The sequence below is a fragment of the Saccostrea echinata genome, unplaced genomic scaffold, assembly GCF_033153115.1.
Source record: "Saccostrea echinata isolate AGI-Se365-2 ecotype Australia unplaced genomic scaffold, CSIRO_AGI_Sech_v1 ptg000014l, whole genome shotgun sequence".
Classification (NCBI taxonomy): Eukaryota; Metazoa; Mollusca; class Bivalvia; order Ostreida; family Ostreidae; genus Saccostrea; species Saccostrea echinata.
This window is the reverse complement of record NW_026889763.1, coordinates 794394-813329: the sequence shown is the minus strand read 5'-3', so window position 1 is coordinate 813329 and position 18936 is coordinate 794394. Positions and strand designations below refer to the sequence as shown.

Genomic DNA, 18936 nt, shown 5'->3' with positions numbered 1-18936 from the left:
TAATTAGCATTTAGGAAATCAAATTAGGAAAAAAGATTTGTTTGATCTTAGTAAATGGAGTTTCAACATTTCAGAAAGCATGAATTTTAATTTGTTTCATCACTTTCATATTTTAGAAAAATACAGGGCCAGATTTATACTGAAACTGTTCTTTGTTATTTTCTTTCTATTGAATTTAAAACAAAGTTTTCTTTGTTAAAATGTAATTGAAAAGTAAGAAATGGATACTACCATATGTAATCTGTAACATTTTCTTTGTTAAAATCTACTTGAAAAGTAAGGAATGCGTACTATCATACGTAATCTGTAATGTGAATATTGCTTTGAAAATTTTAAAACTTGATAAATGATATTTTGAAATGAAAAACAGATACATTTTCATTCACTTATTTTTTAAAATTCATTTTTAAAATTCCCATGAAGGACAGAATAATAAACTTCAAACATAAATACACTCATATTAATCCTCCAGGGACTAGTCTTATATATTTTTGATAAGAAAAAACACTCTGATGAAAGAACTCCGTCAAATTATGAATATTCATGCATCCAGGGTACGTATTTCTCATTAGAGGAGATCAAAGATTAAAGAAAGCAATGCTTCTGAATGTAAACATCTCTCTATTTCTAATTTTTCAGTTCATTCTCAATCGGTATATGAATATAATATTATGATTTGATATCTTTATAACTCGTTCGATTTCATTTGTATAATTTACAGAATTTTCATGACTTTTTCTGGTGAATAAAATAAAAAAAAAAATCCAGCTTTATTTTTAACTGACGCAAATTGTAGCGTAGCTTTGAAAAGGAATGCCATACTAAAATTTTATTTCATAGACATCCCTGTTAAGTTATGGTTCAGCTATGAAAGGATGATATAAGCTCTTAATTATTTTATAAGAATTTTTTCCCAATTTTTCATAGAAAATGATAAAAATGTTTTATTTGCAAATAAAATGCTTTAGAGTTAAAGAGTTGCTGTTAATAAATGCCTAATATACATTATCTATTAAAATATGTAAAGAAAAACCAGGGAAACATTTTAATTTTATTTTACTAAAAATTATTTATGAGAATAAAACACATTATTTGTGAATAATTTCAAAACCTAAGGATAATATATTTTTTTAAAAAGTCACAGCTACAAAGGATATGTTAAACAATCATATTTTAAAATGAAATTGCAAAATTTTAAAGAAATTTTTTTCTTTTTTTACATTTTGGCCAATCCCGATCGAAATTAAACTGATCCCAACCAGAATTTTATAATAATTGAAAATAGATAACATTTTCACCAAAAAGAAAACTAGTTTGTTTCGGTTTATACGGGTTAAAAAGTAGTTTGTTTCGGTTTATACGGGTTAAAAAGTAATTGATCTTGACAATCAATTAGATTTCTTAGCGGTAAATACATAGAGAAGGCACTAAATTATTTTTTTATTTATTTTGTGTTAAGTTTGATCGGGATCAGTTTAATTTTGATCGGAATTGGTACAAATATTAAAATAATTATTTTCCCTAAAATTTTGCAATTTCATTTCAATTTCTTTTTCAAATATGATTGATTAACATTTTCTCCCAAGTTGTGACTAGTCAAATGAAATTTTATCCATAGGTTTAAAAAAAATATGCACAAACGATGTGTTTTATCTTCAAATTTACTTTCAAGGAAAGTCCATATTTGGATTCTTCGACTCCAGAATAAAGGCTCGGATCTGTGATAATGGATATTGCTAATCATAGGCTCTTTAAACCGCCATGTTTCACGGAAGAAAATACTGCACAAACAACCCGTTTGTTCTTTAAACTTCAATATACTAACAAAGGAATTGACGCAGTTAAAATAAGAAATATTCTTAATCCCAAAAAGGTCCAATCTTGTATTCCACCATATTTCAAGTTGAAGTCCACACCTTGTATTTCTCACAAATACATCGACAATTAGTATTTAAAAAAAAAACTCAACAGTGCTTAGATATCAAGAATGTGAAACATAATACTCCATTCATGTTCATCTTCACCCTACAAATATAGTCCTGCTGGACACGTCATAACTGGTGATGTAAATATAGTTAGTAATAAGGACTTTAAATCACTTATTATAATAGAGGGCCAAAGTTTAGGGAACACCGATAGTTCAACTGGTGTCATAGTTTTATAAATATACTATGAATTCAGTAGAAGATTACTTCAGACGATGGGCTAAATATGAAAAACTATGTCAGAATGGATTAAATGTTTCAGATGGATGTATAAATTGCGCATTAAGCGATTGATGGGCAATATGAAAACCATCTATCAATCTTCTGTCTTCGACAAGTGAAGAAGTGAAACAAGAATTAGATAGATTACACAATCAGTATGTACTGGTCCCCGCTGACAAGGCAGGTAACAACATTGTCTTTGTTTGTAAGGCTCATTATTTGAATTGTATTTTAGAAGAACTGGGATTTAATTCTGCAAGTGGTAATCCAACTTATACCCATAGCTCCCTTTGTAAGAAGGAAATTCTTCAAAACCATATGTCAGTTTTAAATATTTTTAATATTCCCAACAATCAAAATGAACTTGAATTACCATACCTATACTGGATTCCAAAACTCCATGAAAATCCTCACAAACAAAGATACATAGCGGGTTTCAATAAAAGTACTACCAAGTCTCTTTCTTTACTCCTCACTAAAATATTTACAGTAGTGAAGGAGAAATGTCAGGAGTACTGTGCAACAATACATTCGAGAAGCGGTGTAAATCAGATGTGCATACTTAAAAACTCAGCCATTCCCCACCATTAAGTAAATATACTTGCCTTGTCATAGGTCATTTGCAAAATTATTTGGTTAAAAGCATTCTGATTGTACATACAAGTACTCTGAAATTTATATTAAAAAGATGCTTGATTTTCTGATTGACAATATCTATGTAGTTTTTGGAGATCGGGTCTTTCCACAATTTGTTGGAATTCGAATGGGTTTTAATTGCGTCCCCCTGTTAGCTGACATATTTTTGTACTCATATGAAGCAGAATTTATTCAAAATCTTATTCATGAGAAGAAGAAAACACTTGCTGTGGCTTTCAACTTGACATTTAGATATATCGATGACGTATTGTCGATTAACAATAGTTACTTCCATTCGTATGTCGACTCGATATATTCCAGTGAGCTTGAAATAAAAGATACCACAGAGTTTGACACATCTGTTTCATATTTGGATATTTTACTAGAAAAAGACTTTAATGGTAACCAAACAAAAAAGCTTTATGATAATCGTGATGTCTTCAAATTTTCAATCGTCAACTTCCCCTTCTTGTGTAGCAATATACCCTTATTACCTGCATATGGATTTTTGTCTCCCAGTTGAATTCATCATTTCACAAGTTTTATGGTCGATACAATGACCTTGTCAGCAAATACAACCGTAGGTATCATTAAGTCAAATGCTGATTGACGTTTTTCATTCTAATTGTTAGGCCATTACTTACACACTGAATTGTCTAGGATTTTTCTGTTTTTCCCGATCATGACAATGAGCACACGGCGGGTGTGACCGGTCGGCATGGGATGCTCACTCCTCCATAACACCTGATCTCACCTCTTATGTTTTTAGAGGTCCATGTTTGCTCTGCTCCCGATTTGTATTGTCTAAATGGACTTTGAGCTTGAATACTATTCGTTATTTTCCGTATATCATATTATGAATAATTTTAATTAAAAAAATTAAAATGTCTATCTAGCTTTTCTTTACATATTTTATTAGGCATTCATAAAATGCATTTAATAACATCAAATTTTAAACCATAAAACATCTTATTTGCAAATTAATTTTTTTCATCTTCTCTGAAAAAAAAATGCAAAAAAAATCATATAAAATAATGAAGATCTAATATTTGTCTTTCAGTACTAAAACCAGAGTTTAAAAGGGATGTCTTAAAGTTCTATTAAAATTCTGGTGTGGCATTCCTCCTTGAAGAATAAAAACTTTAGATATAAACATACCTAAAAATGCATATCAAAACGATAGATGATAGCTTAAAATAGAATGTTGAAAGACCTGTAACATCACATTATTGTCAATAACCTGCCTCTGATCCAAATTGGTCGTAAATAGTTAATTAGAAGACTTAATTAGTTCTTATTTTATGAATCTTTTGATAGGGACTAACTCTTTATCCTGCTTAGAATGGATTTCATCCCTTGATGGAAAATATCGGAAACATTGTTACTGGTTCGACCGTTCCTCCTCTTCAAAGACAGCGTTTGAAGCAGACGAGTTCTGTGCTCTGAGTGGCGGCCGTTTGGCGCCCTACATCGACAGCTACCAGTATAATTTCCTCCTTGACCTTCGACTATCGTCAGCGTAAGTCCTTCTCCGTATTCCTCTCCGCCTTAAAAGTTGATTTTGAAAGTATTCTTGTTTGTTTATATAGTGTTGATTGATCTAGGTATGTTAAGCTTTTGGAAGTCCAGTGGTCGCACTTATCTAAATATTCATAGCGTTTTGTCAACAAAGTTTATGACTGAGATAAATATTGTTGATAACCCCAAGAAAACCAGCTACATGATTTATTTTTAAACATTTTCTCTGACTACAAGTACATTTATTGTGTAAGAAAAAATATTTCATTGGGACCAAGCGACTTAGCATGTAACGGCAATTTATTTTGCGTCATATATACATTAGATAATAACTAAGATAATTATAATTTAACGAATATTTTTTTCAGAGGTGACACATTTATAGGAACGATGGACATTGTTGAAGAGAACACCTGGGTAAACTTTGATGGCAGTAGTATCCCCGGAAATGAATTTTTATACACTATGACAAATTATCCTTATGATCAACCCAATGGTGGCAGCGATCAGAACTGTGCCGTAATTAATTCAAAAGGTCTTTCTGGAGTATATCACGAAAATCAAACACAAGACAAATCGTGTCTCAATGACTACAAAACGACAGATATGTTGTGTTACATGGAAGGTATGCATGTATTTTTACCAATACCTGGCTCTACCTACGGGATATAAGATCATTGCAATTTTCGAAACTTGAAATCACTTGCACACTGTGACATGCATTAATAAATATCTACTTTTATTTACTTATAAATGTCTACTTTTTTTCAATTTTCTATAACAGAATAGGAATTTGAATTCATCTACATATATTCTGAGCATTTATGAAGAATTTCAATTTTAGTCGTACATTCGTCTACAAGAAGTTAATCCATGAAAATTTTATGAAAATAAAAATAAATTGTAGAAAAAAAAAGAAAAAAGCATTTAATTTAATTTCACAAAAATCTCCAAAACGCGATGCAATGAAGCAATATTTATTCTGATAAGGCAAATTAAATTTTTGATATGGGTATGTTATATCATATCATTTTCCAGATTGGAGCAATCTCTGTTTATCCTGGAACTCTACAGCCGACCAGAAATACAGACGACACTGCTACTGGCTGACGTCCAAAACACCCAATCAGACCACGTGGACCGTAAAGGACGCCATGGACAAATGTCGGTGTGAGGGTGGGCAGCTAGCCCCCATCATAGATGATGATCAGTACTCTTTTATTATGAGTCGTCTCAGCTCTGTTGCCAAGTGAGTATTTCATCCTCAGAATTTGTGTGTGATTAACTTTTAGAAAAGGGGATTTGAATTTATGAAATACTAAATCTTTTTGGCGAATTAAATTGATTCCATAATCATAGTAATTGATGTTATGTGAATACATTGCTTCATTGAATAACTATTTCATGTGACGACCAGACAAACCCAATGCATTCTTGAATGTTCATTGTTGTTAATTGTAAATTCAAATTCTGTTTGAAAAGGCATATTGTTCTAAAAATGCATTCAAAATAATTTGGCATACTTCTTTTAGTATAAAAATATGTTTACAAATTTTTACAGTTTAATATTCGCTTTTCATAATTTTTCTAATAGGAATGCGATTCAGAACCTTCTGGTACTAGAAAAATTTAATATGGGGTAACATCATTAATAAGGTCATGTTTAATTTTTATGATAATTTAATCGACGGTCTGAATGTGAAATATGAATACTTTTCCAAAGTGTTTCTGATACTTAATTAAGAAGATACTTTTCTTATTTTTTAGCAACATATAATAAGTGAACACAAACATGTACCCACCATTATTGATAGACTTTATCAAGGAAACAATAACAGCTCTCAAATTATTATAACATTTCTTATTTCCCTGATTATTCAAATGGACCCCATCAGCCAGAAATACCGTCCTCTGATTATTTGGACACCAGAAACCAGATAGGCGAAAGAATGCTGCTTCCAATACATTCTGCAAGTAATTGGACATGCGTCGATTTAATTCATCAACTCTCTTGTTAAACCACTCTGTGTCCACATGAAACCTGATACGTCTTGTCGGGGAAATTCTATGCAATGTCTGAAGCACCACTACTTTTTTTCACATCTTCCGCTTCACGGAGATAAATTACAAAGTCCGCCAGTTCATGAAAAATGTCTTCCACTAATGTGTTTCTCCGACACAAATCGTTTGATACAGATTGTAACAAAACAACATCTGGACGCAAGTCTCTTACATAACGAGTTCCTTGCGCGCGAATTTGAGCCAGTGACGCTCCCCCATAACCTAAATAGAAAATCTATAGCTCCTCTGAATTAAGATTTAAATTCGGCGTCACCCGGTGGTCAGAACTAATTGATACAAAGTTCTCAAATCTGCGTATAAATGAATGCTCCAGAATAAGTACTTTTAATGTCATTCTATCCTCAGCATCACCGCATGATGTACAGTCACAGATACCACAAAGTGCTGCGATTAAATTCAAGCCTTTCTAACTAGAAACATCATGTTATTGTTCGCATAAATAACTTACAGTGTCTATAAACCGTATCCATGAAACAGAATAATGCACAAAAGTGGAAATAATTTTGCTGAACGGTGGGTCAAAACATTTTTCAGACAAAGTGTGCAGACTAGAGATAAACAATGATCACGTGATAAGATCAAGTTACCGATATAAACCCAGGTTGAGTTTGGCATTAAAATATCCGGAAAGAATACATAACAATACAATGAATCGATAGATGGTATAAATTACTTTATGTTGCATATAAATACAATAAGATGCAAGATACCCATGACTTCAATTCGGGTTCCTATTTTAACAGTTTTTGGGATGGAATATTGTATCTTGGAAGTTTAAAATAAGGTGTAAATAAAGCTGAAAATAGTATTTATCCCACATGTACATCTGTATTCACTTGTTAAATTTTAAACTCATATAAAACATATCACATTTTAATGAGTTGTGCAGGAAAATGTGATTACAATTATGTGAATTGAATTTGTAAACATCTTTAAAATTGAAATGGTCTATGAAATCAAATTGATGTTGCTAAGATGATCGTTTTGCACAGTATTGTTTTATCAGGATTATTAAATAGTTTGATTGACAAACAAGTTGATGAAACAAAGATATCAACAGTCTCGTTTGAATTCATCATTTCGCAAGTTTTACTGTCGATACAATGACCTTGTTAGCATATACAACCTATCATTAAATCAAATGATGACTGGTTTTTTCATACTAATTGTTAGGCCATTACTTATACAAGGAACTGTCTAAGGATTTTTCTGGGTTTTTTCCCCCGATCATGACAATGAGCACACGACTGGTGTAACCGGTCGGCAGGGGATGCTCACTCTTCCATGGCATCTGATCCCACCTCTTAATTTTGAGGTCCATGTTTGCTCTGCTCCAAATTTGTATCGTTTCATTGGACTTTCGAGATTGAATACTGTTCGTTATCTTCATATTTCATTACATTTTCACAAATATCAGCTCATCAGGTTTAAACACGGGGCTGTGGCTTGGTCTCCATAACATCAAAGGTACCCCTATGAACTGGAATGGGGATCCTATGGCGACTACTACAACCATTGCCGCTCCCTCAGGAGAGGTGTGTTTTCTGATATCTACAGGTGGAACCCAGACCTGGAGACAGTGTAGTTACACAAACCCGTCTTCTGTCCTTGGTGCTCTGTGTTACAAAGAGGGTGAGTATAGATATTTCTAAGTGCGAAGCTTAAGCAGAAGCAAATGTGAATATTTATTTTGGAGTGAGATGTTTTTCTTTTTTCTTATGGGGAATTTTTCCTTATTTATTCAGCAGATTATTATAATACTATAGAGCGGGACACTTGACAGATTCATATATAACATATTTAAAGCTGAATATTTTATCTTTCTTTATTTTACAATTGTTAAATAAATCCAAATCTTACTATCCAGTAAAATTGGAATATCCAGTAATTATTTACGGTGTATATTACACAAGGAAAGGTGTCAAAATTACGTATGATCGAAGAGTGTCATTTGTTTGATAAGAACCAGAACATTTGCTGATTAACATTGCTACATTACAGAAAATGTAGTTTGTCGAAACATTCTCACTTTATTAAAAAAATTATTGTCATTAGTGTGAGTCATTGGTACAATCTTATTATTATTCATTGGGTGCCAGTTGATCACATCCAAATTTTATGAATTATAAATTCTTCAAGGTTAACAAAAATAGTGCGTTGGTTTTTTTTTGTTTTTTTTTTGTTTGTTTTTTTTTTTGTTTTTGTTTTTTGAAAAGGATTTGTAAGCAGTGCTATCACATCTACAAAGTCTTTTAATGGCAGTTCCACCACTACGTCAGTAGAGGAGATAAAAAAAGAACTCCATGTTAACCCAAAGGACACGAATGGTGAGATTAATTCTAGACCAATTACACAGGCTTCTGACAAATAAGTTGATGTTAAGGGTTTTCTACAATCTTGTTTAAAATCAGCATTTTAGAAATTCTGGAGTCTTTATAATGACCTTTCCTGCAAAGACAATTTATCATTCGATCGTATTTTTACTGACATACTTCATAAAAATTGTTAACTCATTGTTTTAGACTAATGTTGACTACGGATATCTCCGTTTACCTGATTAAGACAGACGTCTGACGGTGAGTGTGACCGATTGATAGGAGTTGTTATCGCCTCTTAGGGATTAATATCACCTTTAGTATTTCAAGGGGTCTGTGTTTTGCTCTGATCGTATGTTTACAGGATTAAGGACCATGGTTCCTTATCTTCGTCTTTTTCACAGGGATGAAATATTTTGTTTAACAAATGTTTATAATTAAAATTAAAAAAGGTAAAGATAACAAATGATGATCGATTTTTAAAAATCTACAATTAAATCTGTAAACAAGACATAAAACACGAATCCCCGGAAATTCCAGATGTGGAGTAAGCCCCCCCCCCCACCCCCGACCGGTCTCACCCGCCGTGGGTCCTATTTAATGATAAGGTAGACGGAATATTAAAATTTAAATATGCCACCTTTAGCAATACTTTGATCTAATATTTAGGAGATAAATGACCGTAATACATGTATTTGAAAATATGTTTTGATAAGGTTTTTGACATAGATAATTTACAATCCACAGTTTTCGAAAGCAATGTTGAGAAATTAAATAAAAACCTCAAAGACAGCCGAAATGACGGACTCAAAGAGATAGACATTTAAATTTTCGACTTAGTTTCCCACTGTATTCGTCCGATAAAAGAAGAGTTTATGCACTGGTTAATATCTTTTGTCTATTTCTATGTTGCGAAACAAATTATCAAAGGAATATATATAAATGAAATATGGAGATAACGAACAGTATTCAAGCTCAAAGTCCATCAAAACAATACAAAATAGGAGCAGAGCAAACTCGGACCTCCAAACATCAGAGGTGGGATCATGTGCCATGGAGGCGTGAGCATCCCCTGCCGACCGATCACACCCGCCGTGTGCTCCTTGTCATGATCGGGAAATAACGGAAAAATCCGTCGACAATTCAGTGTGTAAATAATGGCCTAACAATTAGTATGAAAAACGTCAGTCAGCATTTGACATAGATATTTATTACTTTTTAGTTCTATGAACAATTTAAGCCTTGATAATTGAAATTGATTAAATAATATTTACAATGATTTCAGAATAAATTTGAAGGTAACAAGTTGAATCTTAATTCGAATCAAGTGACAGTGGTAAATTATAATTTTTTTTCAATTGAAACACATTTCTGCGTTTAGATATCCTTTGTTTTTTAGTATTTAAGGAAAATTTGGCAATATATAGATATTATTTGAACGTATTTTAAGAAAAAACACAATCATTATTTATGTCTCCCACATCCAATTTTCAAATATTTTCAGGACATTTTGTTTTTAATTTAAGCAAAACATATTTTAAATGCAAACCTTCTTAGCAACTCATATCAAAGAACTATACGAATTTTTAAAGTAAAGAATCTTATTGACATTTATGCAAATATTTAAAAGATTTAAGATAAAAAAAATATCTTTCCCAATTTTCAATTAAGGAATAATTCGGAAAAAATATTTTTAATAATCCATAAATATTTTTGTAATGTATGGTGTAATATACAATTTCAATTCCGTATTTTCCGCCAAAAATTTAAATAAACACAAAAAAGGTATGTAAAGAAAAGTCATAAACATTGTCTCTGTTAATATCGTCTGTATTTGTTCCGAATGATAACAAAAGAAAACAAATACATGTGTATGTTTTTATTTTTATTTTCAGCGTTTAAGCTGACAAAGATAAGTGTGTATGAGGATCGTCCTGTAGCTGTGAGTATGGGGGTCGTTGGAATCGCTGTACTTACGTCATTCTTTGTCTTCGTCATCCTATTAGACTGTCAACGAATGGAGAATCTCTGCTCCAAACAAAAGATAGCAGCAAATGAAACTTAAAATTGACTTTTATACATATATCAAGAGCAAATTGAAATTTTAACAATAATTATTAAGCATGAGCGTGAAAAAACTCCAATGTTCACAATTATTCAACAGCCTAAAAAACAAAACAATTAAGCTATACAGCTCGCTATATGTTTTCTTCTGCCTTCTCGGGGAAAATTACGAAATCTCCTGGGTTGGCACCATCAGGAAATTACATGTATTACACTGTACCTATAGAAACCCGGGTTCATACCATCGTGTTAAAATTAATGGTAACTGTGTTGACACCATCAGGTTAAATTTTAATAGAACCTTATATGTGATTATTTTCTTGTTGATTGATTAAAGGAAAAAATAAACCATTAATATGTGGAAAGGACACTGTGGTCGTTGTATTGACTTTTACACATATTTGTTATGGCATATGGCATCACATTTTTTTTATCGCTCCACGTTGGTAAATGTCTAAAATCAAACTGTATGTTTGTTTTTAATGTAACGTAATGGAGAGAGAAGGGGGCATAACCTATTCCAACATCCGTCTTCAGAAAAAAAAAACACACAAGCAATCAAATAAGATCAAACTAATGTTTATGACAATTATAAAGAAGTGGGCCCACTGAACATTTCATTATTTTTCCTTTTTCGTAAGTTCCATACTCAGAATGGACACACCCACTACAGGATTGAAATTATAATTTTTCTCCCAATCTCTTTGGCGAAGATTACTGTAATTAAAACAAATACATTTTCATTTATATTTACTATCGAAAATAAAAACTTGAATACGAAGATGGATAATTTATTAGCAATTGATCAAAAGAAATAAACAATGCTTAAAGCGACATTGTGACGCACAAACGGAAAATTGACAAATATAGAATTTTTGCACGACCCGTGCAAATTTTGTTCAATTCCTGAAAGTATTAGGTTTCAGAAAATTACAGGTTTGGGAACCTAAAAAATCTATTTTTATGGAGAAAAAAATAATTTCTGTATGGCCCAACACGAAAATATTACTTTACTTTTTCCTCCTTATTGAACGCGTGCGCAGAAAAGTTGAAGACATTATCATGGTCTCAAGTACCAAAAAATGAATATCGGTAGACCAAGAATTTTGATACAATCTTCAAAAAAGATTATTAGAACATATTTCTCAACTTGCATGCTCCGATTGAATGTTGTTTACAAGCTTACGCTAAAAATAAAAGTGACTTGACATGCACGATAACAACGAAACGGTAGATACAACCTTTGTTTTTCCGGCACTTATTTTGTCCAGTCTTTTTCTTGCTTTGCAGTGCAGTTTAGTTGTCATATCTTCGCTATACTCATATTTGTCATTAATCTTTCGCTTATTGATACAGATATCTGAAAAGAAACACATGATTTTGACTCATTATGTAACTTTAAAATTCATTTTATAAACTCCCTAAAAGGAACCAAAATCAATATCTGAAGATATGAATAAAAAGAAAGTAAAATCTGAAATGGTCACAGTTCTAAAACGATGTATATGTTTTAAGGTCAGCGTTAAGAGAACCAAATTTAAATCTATTAAACCTAAATGAATAAAACTTATCTTAATATTAGAAAGCAAAACAATTAAAAATCAGAGGTACTGTGAGCACTGAACTCACAAAACGATAACCCCCTCCCTCCCCCCCCCCCGCTCCCATATCAGTATAAAGGCTATGAAAGCAAAGTCCTTTTCTCTTTTACTTACCTTGTCATTGGTCATTTGCAAAATTATTTTGTTAAAAATCATTCTGATCGTACACACAAGTACTCTGAAGTTGATATTAAAAAGAGGCTTGAGTTTCTGATTGACAATATTAATGTGGTTTTTGGAGACCAGGTCTTCCAACAATCTGTTGGAATTCCCATGGGTACCAATTGCGCCCTGTTGTAAGCAGACTTTTTTTGTATTCATATAAAGTAGAATTAATGCAAAATCGTATACATGAAAAAAATCTCTTACTGTGGCCTTCAACCCGACGTTTAGATATATCGACGACGTATTATCAATAGTTATTTTCATTCATATGTCGACACGATATATCCCAGTGAGCTTGAAATAAAAGATACTACAGAGTCTGACACATTTGTTTCATATTTGGATATTTTACTAGATAAATGAAAGAAAAAGTGAGCAAGCTCACACACCCCACGCTCCCTCAAAACTTGACAATCCTACACAAAAGAAATGGGACGGTGCACTTTAAATAAACAGTTTAATTCAACAAGAGGCCCAAGGGCCTTAACGGTCACAATAGTATAAAACAACAATCCATAGAGGATCCAAAGAGTATAAAATAAATTAATAGAAGAAGCTTTTGTAAATCTTTGATCGTCCATTATGGCAAGAGAGTCATAATTTGAACAAACTTGAATCTATACTACCTGAGGATGTTTCCATGTAAATATAACCAATCATGGCTTTGCTGTACTTGAGATTTTTCCTACGTATTCAAATGTAAAACTTTCATCGTCCATTGTGGCCCCACCCTACCCCTTGGTATCATGATTTTAAGAAACTTGAATCTACATTACCTGAAGATGTTTCCACATCTTTCTTGGCCCAGTGGTTCTGGAGAAGAAGATTTTTCCCAATGTATTCTGATGTAAAACTTTGATCATCCATTGTGGCCCCGCTCTACCCCTGGGGGTCATGATTTGAACAAACTTGAATCTACTCTACCTGAGGATGTTTCATCTTTCTTGGCCCAGTGGTTCTGGAGAGGATTTTTGAAGATTTTTTTCTATGTATTTCTATGTAAACTTTGATCGTCCATTGTGGCCCATTCCTACTCCTGGGGTTATGATTTTAATAAAATTGAGTCTTTACTACATGTATCTGAGGATGTTTCCATATAAGTTTCATCTTACCTTGTCCAGTGGTTCTTGAGAAGAAGATTTTTAAAAGATACCATTAATTTTTCACTAATTCTTAATTATATCCTCTTGGAAGAAGGCATGGCCCTTCATTTGAATGAACTTGAAATACCTTTACCCACGGATATTTTCTGGCAAGTTTGGTGGAAATTGGCCAAGTGGTTCTTGAGAAGAAGTCGAAAATGTGAAAAGTTTACCCACGACGCAGTGCAAGAATTATGTTGACAAATTATTATTTAAATTCCTCATTGATTTCGATTTGCTAATGAGTGTAAGTCCATGTCCAACGTATGACAGTTTACACATTTAAAATTGTAAATAATTGATGGAAACAAAATTATGATGTACTCATATAAATTTATTTATATACTGTACTTATGAAATTATATAGGGCAAAGCACTAATATAAGGTGTGTGTTTGTATGTATGTGTGTGTGTGGGGGGGGGGGGGGAGGGGAGAACTTTTTTGTATTTCTATCCAAGATTTTTTGTCTATGTGTATGTTGAATCAATATTTTCATCTCAAAATCAATAGGGGTCTTTTAAGGTCATAAAATATTTCATATAAACTTTCATTACGAAAGCTGATTCCAGTGGATTTCCTTATTATGTAGCTAGAAAGTTTCTTTAGAAGCCAAAACTCTAAGGCAAAAAATAATGGAAAAACAGAATTTCCTGGCAATATGCACAAGTACACACTGTGTTCTAAATATCTTCAAAGTTTGACGAAATTCTGAGCAGCGGTTTAAGAGGAGTTGCACTGACAAACAGTTCATCTCTATATTCAAGAAATGGCCAAAATTTAAGTTGAAAAGTGCCAAAATTCCCAGAAAATAATGGAATCAGAAATTCCTGGCAAGATGCACAACTACACACTATGTCCGAAATATCTGCAAAGTTTGACGAAATTCTGTGCAGCGGTTTAGGAAGAGTTGCGCTGACCAAAACAAAAAACAAACAAAACAAAAAAACAGGACTGACGGACTGACTGACTGACTGACTGTCAGTTAGTTGCGTGGGGTGTAAAAACGTTAATGTAATCTAACAACAAAGCTTTATGATAAACGTGATGACTTTAACTTTTCAATCGTTAACTTCCTTTACTTATGCAGCAAAATACCCTTATCACCTACATATGGGGTGTATATCTCTCAGTTGATTCGATACGCAAGAGCATGTGTATGAACAATTTCTAAAACGAGGTAAGTTATTGACCAAAAAGTTGATGAAACAAAAATATCAACAGTCTCGTTTGAAGTCATCATTTCGTAAGTTCGTAAGTTATCATTCAGTCATATGCTGACTGAAGTTTTTTTCATACTAATTGTTAGGCCATTATTTACAAACTGAATTGTTGACAGATTTTTCTGTTATTTCCCCAGCACACGGCGGGTGTGACCGGTCGGCAGGGGATGCTCACTCCTCCATGGCACCTGATCCCACCTCTGATGTTTTTGGAGGTTTGCTCTTCTCTCGATTTGTATTGTTTTAATGGACTTTGAGCTTGAATACTGTTCGTTATCTCCATATTTCATTTCATATTTCATGTGAATCAAAACACTTATAGAATACTAGAATTTAACACTTCCTACATATGAAATATATATTTTTTGTTAACTGTTCATTGTCGTGTATTGATTGATTGATTGTATTTTTGTTTAACGTCCATATTGTTGTGTAACCTCATTGCATAATAAATTGTACTATAATTTAAAGATTTATATATTATAATATATTATTATGTTTGCTACATTTTTTGTATATCTATTATGTTTGTTTTTGTTTGTTTGTTGTTTAACGTCCCTATATCTATTATGTAATGGTGTTGTATATTTTAGGTTCTGTATATTAAATACAGTATATATGGTCATTTATTCATTAATAAATGACCATTCGATTCTTATGTTTTTTTATATGTATCAAACAGAGCATTATTGGGTACCCATATAGAAAGTATGTAATTTTATCAAATGGCTTCCATTTCTTTATTCTTCAAAACTCCCAAATCGTATTCGGAGTATTTGCAAGAGTCCTCTTTACTGCGCGTTAGGTTTCCGGGGAGTGACAGGATTACTCCCTATAAAATTTCGTGCACGAATGGCTGGCAGTAAGGATGCATGGTAGTGGGGTATCTGTTCTATTTCTTGGGACAAATATAGTTTATCTAATATTTGAAAAAAAAATAAGCAATTAAATATTTCTTTCTACCATGAGGCATGAACCATTTTCTCTAATTGTAAGTTGACTATTGTGATACAAAACTCATTAAAACATCTAAATTCAGGAAACATAGAGGGATTTAATTAAATGAATTTTCAGTAATATCATATTAACATTTTTCTGAAAATTTTGTTTACCCTAGGGACATAATATTGAATGGTCGATAGAAAACTAATTGATAATTTTTCGGCAAAGTATTTTTAAAATATACCATGCATGGATCTTAGGTTTAGAAATGTTTTGATACAGAAATGTTCTTTTGATCTTCAGTTTGCAAGAAGGTGACAAATTTAAGTCTACGCTAGAAACAAACGCTTTAAAAGCACTTACAGACAAAAGGCACGGCTTTAAATACATATGAAACAAAAATAAATGCTTTAAAAATAATTAGACACAAAATATAAAAGGCTTAAGGACCAGTTGGAGTCAAAACAACAAAAGAATTAATAAAAAAGCACACATGGATTTCCATACAATTTGAGGTAAATCAAAAGACTTCAAAAGCAAATGAGAAAAAGAAAACATTGTCAATATTTAAAAATCATGATTCAGTATTACATAAATGACATTGATTTTTTTTAAACTTGCTGCTGTACAAATAAAAACTAAAACAATAGAACTTTCTTTAAATGTGTCTCTTAGTTCGATTATTTTACATAGCTGTGCTATAACGAACGCTTTAAATGCGAATGGAGGCTAAACAAACGACTTAAAACATTTGAAACCAAGACAAAGGGCTTGAATTAGACAAATTGATTAGAAATAATTAATTAATAGTACAATATAGATAACTTGATAATGCAGTCGTGCAAAAAGATTTTTAAAAATATGTGAACTATCTTTTGAAAGGGTTAGCAAGAGATAATACATTACTTCAATTGTGAAAGTTGCATGTATCAAAAATGGAGATAATGACAAATTTAAAGTCTTTGTATGAAAACTTTAAATATATTGAATATTAGGTCCCACCCCTGGCATTTAAGCCTTATTTTGTCATGTAATTGAATAATGAAAACTATTTTTAAAAATAGAGACAAAGTTCTAGGGATACATGGGAGACAAAAAAGACTTTAAAACAAATGAGAGGGAATAAAAGGCTTTAAAAAACCTTTGAAAACGAAACAAACGGCTTTAAAAACAATGGAAACCGAAGGCTTTGGATACACTGGGGACAAACAATTTTTAGAAAAATTGTAGACTAAACAAAAGTATAAAAAAAAACACTTGCATACAAAACAAAAAGGATTAAAACAATGGGAAACAACTGCATATAAAACAATAAGCTTTCCTGAAAAAGACGTGGTATATAGCTAGCAAAAAATATTTTTTTAAAGATTACATTGCACATTAGTAATTTATTTAAAAACTTACATTCCTGCAGTATAAAAAAAAGTTGTGTATGGATGTTCTTATGAAGATAAGAAAGTAAACAAGCTAAAATGTCCACTGAAACAATACAAATTGTGAGCAAAGCAAACATAGACTCTAAAAACATAAGTAGTGGGATCAGGTGCCAAAGCGGAGCAAGCATCCCATGCCCACCAGTCACAACCGCTGTGTGCTCCTTGTCATGATCGGGAAATCTGAAAATCCGTGGACAATTCAGTGTGCAAATACATTTAATGACCTAATAATTTGTGTGAAAACGTCAGTCAACATTTGACCTAACAACAGATTATATTTTCAAACAAGGTCATTTGGACAACCATTGAATTTCATAATGTGTAGTATTTTTCTTCGATAACATCATCAAATAGAAATGCATATATATTTATTCCGTATTGTTGTTCCTTATTGTGATTAATATTTAATTTTTATAATAGTCCGACTCTATTGTAGTCCAATTACTAGTAATCTGACAGCGGTAAGGAGAATGTAAAATTAAAGTATTTCGAGTGTAAACTTTGCATGTTTGGAGTAATTTTTGTTGATAATTTTAATTACAAAAAGTACAGAAAGAAAAAGTTCTGATTTGAAAAACTTTAGTAAATATAACAATGTTAGTATAAACACTACTGTCAAAGCAACGTTCAGTTCTCTCCCGATTTACCGGTATTAAAGCTCAGAAATTGGAATCCATAATTATTAATCTAAAAGATGAATGAGTAGTGGGCCTGTACAAATCCTCGACATATCGGCTTTTGGTAAGAGCAAATGCATTCTATAATTGTTGATCGTGTATTCAACTTACCTATGTTGATAAACTTTCTCAGAATGCGCAAATACGGGTTAAGTTTTTATGCAAAAGTGTGGAATAACTATTTCATTATAACAAAACATCAACATTCTTGTAGCACTTTAAAGTGCACGCTTATGAGATTTTCATTTACATGAGGAACAATATTCATGGCGAAAGGAGGACTTTCCTTTTAATGATATATACTTTTCTCAAATGCTTTCACCTATGTCATATACTTGTATTTTTCTGATTATTGTACTGTTGTATTTATATTTGTACTATACATGCATAGAGGGCCCTGAGGAAGACTAATGTTTTGCACTAATCGGGTTACCCTCTTTAAATAAAGTATTATTATTATTATTATTATTATTATTATAACACTATTTATATTCACCTACTGTTGCTAGTGTCAAGTTTTTACTTTTTAAAAATAAAAACACTTTTTTAATCTATAGCGATGACTTACCCCCTTAGCAGCAACGTTTTTGTATGTGAATACATATTTATTAACTAAAAAATTTACGACAAACTGGATTCTCGTAAAATGTTGAAGTAGTTTGAACTAAGGCCTTGTGGTTTCTTGTCTAATGTCCGGAAGTGGAAATTAAACTGTTCCTTGACCGACAGACAGTGGGATGGAAGATAACTGCATACAAAATACGTCCGTCTTCGGATTCGCAACATCCAAATATATTTTCATCTACTGAATATTATCTCCTTTATTTCGTATAAAAACCATTGTCGTTTATCAATATTTTTAACGCTACCTATATAGATTTCTTGAAAATGGCTCTTCCATCAATGATTTATTGATTGTATGTTGTTTCA

General features: G+C 32.0%; 1 protein-coding gene across 1 annotated transcript; it reads left to right on the top strand.

The window, feature by feature from the left end:
* The first annotated feature begins 4144 nt into the window (after positions 1-4144).
* Positions 4145-10823, top strand: LOC133186954 (uncharacterized). Its single transcript, XM_061322337.1, has 6 exons — positions 4145-4362; positions 4730-4986; positions 5400-5610; positions 7861-8079; positions 8673-8770; positions 10654-10823. Exons 1-6 carry the CDS (start codon positions 4145-4147, stop codon positions 10821-10823), a joined length of 1173 nt encoding a protein of 390 aa, XP_061178321.1.
* The last annotated feature ends 8113 nt before the right edge of the window (positions 10824-18936 follow it).